Genomic DNA, 10,240 nt, shown 5'->3' on the forward strand with positions numbered 1-10,240 from the left:
GAATTCGTGGTAATATTTTGGACAGTTGATCCTTTATAATAATTATAGATTCACCTAAATAATATTTGTTGAGAACATTTTTTTTTCTCATTGACAGTTTACCAATGAGTGACTGTTAAAAGAGAGCTTTAGCCTACACTGATCAGGAATAACATCATGACTGCCTGCTTGTGCTGGTTCCCCTTGTGCAACCAAAACAGCTCTGGCCCGTCAAGACATGGGCTGTGTCCGAAATCACTCACTACTCCCTATAGTGCCCTACATGGTGACTATGCCATTTTGTTGTGCTGTCCGAATGTCTAGCGGGAATTACAATGCATCACGAAAAGTAGTGTACAACCAAGCAATATTTGCCCTCATGCATTGCGAGAGAAAAACAGCAGTGACGTTATTACCGGCACCTGAGTAGTGTCCAAAAAAGTGTTTTTCTGTCTGTCGATGAGCTCCCTATAGTCCATTATGTTGGACTCCCTATGTAGTGACTAGGAGGTAGGGAATGAGTGGGTGATTTCAGAGTGACACAGCCATGGACTCTGAGGGTGTCCTTTGGTGTCTGGCACCAGGGCATTTTATAGTGGTTCGATCCTCTGGGTCCTGTATGTTGGGGGGTGGGGCCTCCATGGATCAGACCTGCTCCAGCACGTCTAGATGCTCTATCAGATTGGGATCTGGGGAATTTGGAGGCCCGGTCGACACCTTGAGCCCTTTATTGTGTTCCTCAAGTTGTTCCTAAGCAGTGTGCAGTGTGTCAGCGCACATTGTCCTGCTGGGGGGCCACTGTCATTGGGTAGTGTTGTTGTGATGAGAGGGTTTGCTTGGTCCACAACAGTGTTTGGATGGGTGGTTCGTGTCAAGTGGCAGCACCCAAGGTTTCCCAGCAGAACATGGCATTATGATGAGATGATCAATGTTATTCACGTCACCTGTCAGTGGTTTTAATGTTGTGACTGATCGGTGTATTTCTGTAAGCCACCCCAGAAGTTAGCATCGCCCTGGTTTCCTCGACAAGAAGACACTATGGTTTTTCAGTTGGATTATGGATTATTGCAGTAAGCCCTGTGGCAAATACACATTTCTGATATTTGCATGTTATGTTCAGCAAGTTGATCTCTACAAATGAACACCGCTTTTATGACAAACTATAAGCTTACATTAGTATACAAAGAAAATTACATCACGATTGCATTACCTAAATGTCACCACTCAATCTTCCTCTACACCATGCACACTTTATATTGATCAATCCTCAAGTTCTAAGGTTAGACTAATAGTTCTCAACTAAAGTCAACCTGTTAAGATGGTCTAGTGAGTAGATGAGTCTTTGTATGGCATAATGACGTTTAATGTCCCCAACAAGGTCATAGTACATTTCCCAATTTGTTAGCAACTGCCTTATGTAAATACTTTAAAATCAGCGAGTGTGGTATTGACTAGCATATTAAATGTGTTGATACGGTCTAGACCGGATCAATCTGGAAATTGTCATGAGACTGTTGTGAATTGGCGCCATACAAATAAAGATTGGTTGAGATTAATCGATGTATTGGAGAGGAAAATACTGTGTATTTGTTCTTCATCACCAAGACATTTATCTGACAGGTGGCTACCAGGATGATCTTACATAAAAAAATATTGTTAATGATTACAACACCTTAACACCATATTAAAATGCTGTTTACATGATCAGTAACAATCTATTAATATATAATGTAGCACCAGCATCCTCACTTTTACTTTTGACACAACTTTTATTCATGTCACTATCAAGTCATTTAAAGTCTGTCTAGGAGGATGGGATCCTTTTGTCTGTTATAGGTCTGCTTTTTGATTATTATTTTTTTTCATGTCTAAAGAAAACACATTATTCAAGATGTGAGGATTATGTTAGAGTGGAGGAGTCAGCAGTGCAAAACCTGCAGTCCAATCATTTTCACATAATTCCACTGTTTATAATAAGTCTTTAAATGCTTATCTTGCAATAAAAGGACTAACATGTGCTGTGTGAATACCTGGGGGGTATTTGCTGGGAAGCCAACTTCATTAAATGGCGGCTGAAACATGTCAATACACAACAACTCACAGTTAAGAGGTTTCTTTTTCATTTTAATACATTAACTGACGAGAGAAGCTGTTTCAAGTCTCACGAACAAAACTGATTCATGTGGCAAAAAAAAAAGAAAAGAAAGAACACTTTAAGGAACACAGAAAAAAAAGAAGAGTCAGGCTGATAAAGTAAAAAAAAACAGGGTGTGTCATTAAATCCTTAATTATACTTTTAGCATTTTGTTAAATGTTTATGTAATAACAGAAGCATTATCGAAAGGGGATGTGAATAAAACAAACGACAAAGAAATATGATATGGAAAGAAATGAAAGACAGGATTGCCAGTGTAAATGTGCCTTCAAAGAATCCATTCATGGACTTCAAGGTTTAACTAATCCTTTTGTGTTGGTTTGAAAGAGCTTCATCATTAGCACTGCATTTAGTTAACATACTTGTTTTATGTAGCAGTTAGGATTTATAATATTCATCATACTGAAGAATTTAATTTAATCATCAAGTTTGTACCCCAAGCAAGCATTATTAACCAAAAACAAAATAGGAGAAAATGAACAAAGGCATATTCTGAATTTAACCTCAACATGCAGCGCAAAAGAACCAGCAAGGACAAGAGAGAAAAAAAAAAAGCAAAAATAATTCTGTCTAAAGGATTGAGGTTGTTCAGTTTTCAAGATCCATCCACTTGATCTCTGCACTGATCTCTCTTAAGTGGCCTTATCCTGTTGTATGAAACTATGGAGAAATTCTGCCATGAAGAGCTTCACCAGACAGCATTCTTATGTACCAGACTTTAGATGGTATATTTACGTATTGCAAAATGTTACTGTTTGTGTGAAGAATATGTAATCAAAACATTTTCAGATGAATGCGGATTAGCTTCTTTAACCATTTTATCTTGAATATAAAAGAAGTTAGACCCGAGATTAAGCACTTAATCAAGTTACAGAAAATCTTTACACCCCTTTTTATCATTGTAGCTGCTAAACTCAAAGAGCCATCACGTACCCTGTCTAGGTTCATGAGCTCGACTGTGTGTCAAGGGTGTAAAACGTCTCTTCAAATCAATTCGGGATATCAGGGATTCAGGAGATTTAGATTACACCAGGTATGGAGCCATTTCATGTTTTTTCCTGTATTTTTTTATTCCTTTTTAAAACAAGTCCCCAGCTACTTCAGTTGTTCAGGAGAAAGCCGCAATGGAGTTTTGCGGTGAAGCTCCAGAAATGTTTTGTAGACTATGATACTTCACCTGACTTTGTATCAGCATTGAGTGAGTAGATAAGGACTCAATTTAAATTTTGGGGTGAACTTTTCCTTTAAAACAGAGGAAAATACTCATGATTCTAATTCTGTGGCAGCCTCCATTGCTTCATGATGTTGTGTGTGTGTGGAGCAACTTTCTTCTTCCAATAAATAATCAGATAAAACCCTCCAAGAAAAATTTAAAATCTATATTACCATTTGGCGGCAAAGCTGAAAAGAGCTAAAGACACCCGTTTGACCAATGACCAGGTATTAACACAATGTTTGAAGAAAGGACGGTCCTTGCTAATGACAGTAAGTCTATTCTAACCCTGCATCACGTAGAGACATGGAGAACACAAACAGCATTGATCAGGTCACTCATAATAGTTGTCAATGGGTCTGCACCTTCTTACCAACATCACAAGTTACCGTAATTCAATCTAAACGCAGTGCTTCAAGGATATAAACATTTGTACAATCTTTAGAAAAAAAATTCACATTGGATGTGCTGAATCGGTCATCTGGAAATAGTTCATTCCACAGCAATCACCTCTCTGATAAGGTTCTTCTCTCTCCTCACTCCTCAGTAAAACCTCTTGTTCCTCTCCTGTCTCTTCTGGAAAACTACAGCTCCCACCACAGCACACACTACGATTCCTAGCAGAGCGCACAGCAGAAGCAGAAAGACCTTCCAGCCAGTGAGGGGCGTGCCTCGGAAGTTTCCAGTTGGATCGTCAATGTTGTCTGTGAGGGAAGAGGACAGTGCATATATTTATGTTCTAAATTTGTTGGTTCTTAATTTTTTATAAAAGGCAACGTGCTCACAAGCAAAATCATTTCAATCAATGCAGTTGTTCTAGTCAATATTTGATTTCGTATGAGACTTGCTTTGCACTAAACATCACATCTTCCTACATTCAAGAATAAAAGAAACGTGATACTAAAAGGTTCCTGTAACTTCAGGCTACCTTTGGGGGACTTGAGGAGGCTGACGCTGGGCTCGATCTTTGTCCAGTCCAGGTTCTCCTCCTCAGGGGTGTGTTCTACCATCAGCTGGTAGAGCTTCATAGAGATGATGTCGTGGTTATCTGGAAAATAATATTGTACACTTTTAATAAATTAACCTGGACTATAAGACTTTAAAATATTATATAAAGCTATGACAGGAATACATTTGGGAATAAAGAAACAAAACAAAAAGGAGATAACATATAGAAGATGTTATGACTTTTTATTTTAGTTGTGTGTTTGAAGCTTTCAAGCTTTGACCTACCAGACAGATCTCCTGTAGCTGCCGAGGCACCGAAGAAATATCCTGTAGGAAGACGAACACCTCCGATGTCGATGCACTCCTTCCACTCATTCCTGTCATCCACATCGACCATGATCTGTAGCATATACACTGAATGTGAGTGATACAATACAGCAGTGCGACAAGTGTTACTTAGTTTATCACAAAGTTAAGGAACTACTTTAAAATAAGAACATAACAATGAAATATGCTGTGGTACGTAAGCTTTTTTTTTTTTATTTATAGGGAAAAGAGACAACCTGAGTAATTTTGAAAGTTGCAAGTACACAAGTCATGGTTTTGTAATTGCTATGTTATATTATATCATACTCAGTTATGTATAGTTTTTATTACATGTTGAATTCAGATATATTGAGTCAGTTTTGGATTAAACTGAATTAAAAGAAGCAATAAGCATCCCTGAGAGAATAAAAAGGAGTTCTTCTACATACAGTGAGTCTTCCTTTGGAGTAGCGGATGGCGAGGTACGTGTCGTGCTCTCTGTTCCTGATCTCAGCCGAACAGCCTCCCAGCTCAGACGATCGGCCATCTTTGCCGTGGTCGTAACTCACTGAGCCGTTGTTCACCATGGCCGAAATGTATGGGAAGGAACGCTGGAGACAGGAAGGACAGAATCAACGAATAGAAACAGGTATTTTACATATTTTTAAATAAAGATGATGGACACATTTATACTGAAAATAAAATATAAGAAGCCATCAGGATACATATCAGCCAGTGTTTTTATTACTACAAAAACTACCTTCACACGGCAAGTATTTCTAGGATCAATTCAAAAGTGGTTGTCATACTGGCTGTTTTGAATGACAATGATATATTTATTCAGAGTACACCTTCAGAGCCACATAACTGATATTTTGGTCACAGCAATGTATTTATTTGAAATAAGTAACTGAAACAAACTACAGTTTTTGTCAGTATTAAATCTTACTAATGTAACTTTGATTTGCACATTGAAAAGGTCCCATATTGCATAGAGAGGCGAAGTGAAGACACTTTTTCCTCAGTTTAAAAAATGAATGTATGGTAGTAAACGTTCATCACACACGATGTTTGTCAATTCAAAAAGTGTTTAAGAAGTGAAGTTTGTCATTAAACTAATGAGGTGTAAGGCTGTAGATACTCAGTTAGGAAGACTACGCGCCCAGTGGCTCGTCAGTTACATCATCTTGTTTGACTCTCACTTTAACCTTGTAGAGCTGCTCCCATACATTATCTAGCTCACAAAACTGACTAAAGCTCCTTTCCCATAACTGCACCTGTCAACCACAAGAGTGTTCAGACTTGTTGTGATTTCCACCTTTTAAATATTTTTTTTATGTGTAAAGGAGATGGCAATGTATATTTGGCGTAAACAGAGCGAGATTTTCTTGACATTATCTTTTTACTTTAAAACATCATGTGTGTAATTCATGACACGATTCAAATGGAATCAGAAATGTATTTGTTTCTCACCATTGACTGCTGTACAATTTTCTTTTTTTCCCCCCCTTCAAAAATAAGATTCCATGGGGCACACTTGAGGAGGGGTCTTTGTTCTTCTATTTCCTGTCTTTTTATTTTTTAAACTAAATATCAGGGATAGGTGATATATAAATACTGACAATGTATGACTATCATCTACAATGTGAAAGTAGCATTAACAACCTCCTTTTAAGACATTTTACAATTTTTAAACAGCTAGGTTACTGCCAGAGAGCTGTCATCCTCAACAAATTTCTTTTTGCTCCACAAAAAACATGAACATATGGCAAAACAAATTCTGTGAAGTATTCAATGTTAACATGCTAAAAGCCTTGTGACAACATGCCAATTTAAAGTAAAGAAAAAGAAAAAAAGGATTGAGACATCATGCTGACGGGTAAAAGCTGAACCACCACTCACATCCGTTGCATCATCGTTAGAGTAAGTATCTATAAACACGGCCAGCCCGTAGAAGTGAGCATTGTTGGAAAACACAGGCCCTGCAAAGAAACAAGCAGGTCAATCACCTCGAGCCGTACACACTAAACACTTACATCCATTCCATGGAGGTCATTGCGGAAGGTATCCAAAAAAATAGCCAGGCCAAGATACTGATCTTGGTTTCCAAACACAGGGCCTAGGATGGAGGCAGAGATGAGGTGAGACATGAGCAGACAACTGAAGACTTCACTGTGGCCAGCACTGAGGACAAGAAGCTGACAGGGTGAACATAAACATATGGAGATGAAGATAGAAAGCTTTTCTGATGGAGTGAACATAATGAGTTTTCATTAAAACTCAGCCTGTTAGTTTTCAAAGCATTTCAGTGAAGGGAACATCAGCATGACTGGGACAAACACACTTCTTTGGATTCATATTTCTCTGTCTGAGATGCAGCAATTTATACATATACTGTACATGGTGGCACATTCATTATTACATAATGTGATGTTTGCAATTGTCAGAGTACAATATTTCCAAATGTCTGTTTTGATGCTGAAAACAGGAAATGAGAAGTAAAACGTTACAAAGAAAGAAACTTCAACACCTTGATGCAAGAAGGACCACTGCAGCATGAAGTGAGGTCAAGCCAGGTGCGTCTTCTTCCATTAAAGTACTAAGAACCATGAGGCTGGAACAGCCAACATTACCTGGATGCAGTCTCTCCTTTGTGTACCAGATGGCAATGCCGTCACCATGGAGATTCTTTTTTCCTGATCCATGAACTTTAAACTGCACATGCATCTCCCAGTCCTTCAGGTAACACGGCTGCAGACCAGAAACAGACATCATAATAAAACGCAGAGTAAGTGTGTTGCATCTTAGTAGGGCTGCAACTATTAGTCAAAGGAAAGAACACTGATTTTTTAAAATTCATTTCTATAATTGATGGATTGTTTTAGTCAACATTTACATATTGTTAAGGTGACAATAGTAGAGAATCTGGTAGAAATGACAATAAGTCTGTGTCAGAATGGAGAAGGGAACTATGTTCAAAGTCTTTCCTTACCACAATATTCCAGATGGATCCCTGCTTGCTTCTCTCATCTGGAGTGAGACGGACATACGAGCTTGTCACCAATGTGCTTCCAGAGAAGTCCCACTGAGCGCCAACACCTGCAAGACAAACAGATGAAAGACGAGACATAAGTCGGGCCAGAGCATATATGACTGAGAGGGGAGAAATCTTGTTTCTCAGAGATTCCATCTGGTAAATCTATCACAAGTTGCGTTTGGTCAATCTCACTCTTTTTGTGACCAGATAAGCTGAAACTGTGCTTTATTACAGTATGTGATGTTATTTTCTTATCTCAACTTAATCAGATCAAAAATACTGTTAAAACAAGTTTCTGCTTTCAGGTGGCCTCCTACACCTTATAAAACATACAAAACAAGACAATTGCTGAACAAGTACTGAGTTAAAGAATGACAGTCTATTTGACTGTAATAGCTCCAGGCACTGTTAAACAGGTTATGGTTGTATTTTCCTGGAAGTAGGGAGTATTACTGGGAGTATTTCCACTCTTGGCAAACTGACATTAGCCACTGGCATTCATCTTCCAGCAGAAACTCGCCTCTTCAGGTACAAAGAGTAAATACTAGACAGGACGGGCGAGGAAAGCTGGTTAGCATGCCAACTAGACTAGACAACACACTATGTATATGCTTTTGACATAACTTCAAAACATTTTTTTCTTCCATATTCTGCTGAAAAAGTTAGATCATTTTTATGCAAAATTCAAGCCATATCTCAGCAGTTGCTCTTTGAAGTTGCAGAGGGTTTGTTAGAACTATCTTCCACCAAAGATCAGCCAGAAGGGTGTTTTTCTCCGTGACGAAGGAAAAAAAATATGTAAAAGGCACGGTCCTTTGATTTAGCAATACAAGGATAATATCAGTAGCCAGCACCTCTCAAACTTCACATGAACATTCATTTGTATGTTTGATGACGATATGTGCTTGGATGTTGCTATGGCTTAGGCATGTGTAATTCGTAGTGAAATAACACACATGCAAAATCACTTGCATGGTCTTAAATACAAAAAGGAATACAGTATAGCTTAAAATGAACATATCCGCCTTTGATTTTCAACGTTACGTGCAGGAGATGTAAAGAAGGTATTCACATATATACGTTTATATAAGTTTCTCGGCTTCTGAATAAGCTAGCATTATGTGCTCCTAGCTAGCTTAGATAGCAACTCGACTAACTTTAAATGTTCCACAGCCCTGCCTGGTTATATTAAATGTGCGTTGGGCCGCAGGTAACAGCCAATTATAAATCAATTCGTAAATGTTGAACATAATACGGACGGCAGTAACAATAATTAACCAAAAAAACTGAACATGTCTCTCAATAACTTCTAAAACGCAACTTAAGATGAAGGAGTGGACAGAACACCAGGTTAGCTAACGAGCTAACTGAGCCATTTTACCTTGGTATGGTTTCGTCAACGAGTGCTCTCTCTTCAGATGTTCTGTGTTTCCGTCCGTTATATCACAGCACACCAGACACAACTCAAATACTAGGAAGACCAGTGTTATGTTCAGAAAAGCTCTAAAGTTCCCCATTTTGTTCAAACAACCCCGAAGAGAAACTCTCATAACAGATTTCCTCTTCGAAACTCCATAAATCGAGCTTGTCCCTTCACTATTGTCTTCCGGAAAGTGCGTTTACTAAGACGCCTGCGTTCACTAAGACGCCTTCTAAACTGGGGTAACGTATTGTCAGTTCTGTATTTTTAAAATGTTGCTTCTATATAAGCGTGTTTTTAGCGGTACAAAAAATCGAATTAGCTTTAGAGAATTTAACTGTCAAGCTACTCAGGTAAAGTTTAGTAATGTGCGTTTCCGCACGGAAGATCTTTGTCGACGGCGGACATTTTTAACAGCCAATCAGTGACAAGCACATCGCAAATTGAGCCAATCAGTGAGCACTGGAGTCTTGGAGTCTTCTTATTATCCACAAGATGGCGGCAGAAGCCGAAACATAAGATGACGGGTGCAGCGGTCCATATAGTTTTATGTGATATAGCAGGAAACTGAAGTTTAATGGAAACAACGTTTAACTAAACTTATTATTGTTACCTGCTGCTTCAAGTGAAAACGTTTATTTCTTTTTCCAGACACTTTTATTCATAGCAGGTATGTCTACGTACACTTTAGATAGTAAACAGATGTGTGTTATGGGAGGACATAATCTCTTGATGGAGCTAACATAAAATGTTGTTTAATAAAAGCCATTCTGATCCATTCTATGTATCTGTCAATAGGCCAAACGACAATTTACTCTGAATATCTAGTCAAGTAAGATTTAGACAAAAGAAGAAAGAAGAGTCCTATTATTAAATCTTGTGAAATGAATCAAGTATCAAGTGACATAAAAGCAACAGGACTGTGAAAGACCTACAAGAACTAAATATTGGAATCATTTATTGGAGCCAGTAGAATATATAAACAGATTTCCAATAAGGCTGAAGAAATCCTAAAAGAACATTTTAGAAGAGCATTTTTAGCAATGTATGCGAATCCTTAAGGATTCTATTGGAATTGTTGAAAATCCTCTCAGGCCTTTTGACTTGAGGTATTGTTGTATAGCATTAGCCATCAGTCATTTATATGGTTTGGCTTAGGGCATAAATACAAGTAAAAGAACA

General features: G+C 38.2%; 1 protein-coding gene across 2 annotated transcripts; it reads right to left on the reverse strand.

Annotated features, from left to right (window-relative positions):
- Nucleotides 1–2,082: 2,082 nt before the first annotated feature.
- lman2 (lectin, mannose-binding 2) lies at nucleotides 2,083–9,420 on the reverse strand. 2 transcript variants are annotated; one of them, XM_030397022.1, is made up of 8 exons: nucleotides 9,020–9,420; nucleotides 7,594–7,700; nucleotides 7,235–7,352; nucleotides 6,504–6,583; nucleotides 5,051–5,212; nucleotides 4,581–4,695; nucleotides 4,276–4,395; nucleotides 2,083–4,051 (listed from the first exon to the last, which is right to left on the reverse strand). In XM_030397022.1, exons 1-8 carry the CDS (start codon nucleotides 9,186–9,188, stop codon nucleotides 3,891–3,893), a joined length of 1,032 nt encoding a protein of 343 aa, XP_030252882.1. In that variant the 5' UTR covers nucleotides 9,189–9,420; the 3' UTR covers nucleotides 2,083–3,890. The 2 variants fall into 2 exon arrangements, with proteins under 2 accessions (XP_030252882.1, XP_030252881.1); XM_030397021.1 differs by lacking the exon at nucleotides 6,504–6,583 and adding an exon at nucleotides 6,638–6,720 and having other exon boundaries at nucleotides 9,020–9,419.
- Between the last annotated feature and the right edge of the window lie 820 nt (nucleotides 9,421–10,240).

Source organism: Sparus aurata, chromosome 18 (assembly GCF_900880675.1).
Source record: "Sparus aurata chromosome 18, fSpaAur1.1, whole genome shotgun sequence".
NCBI lineage: Eukaryota > Metazoa > Chordata > Actinopteri > Spariformes > Sparidae > Sparus > Sparus aurata.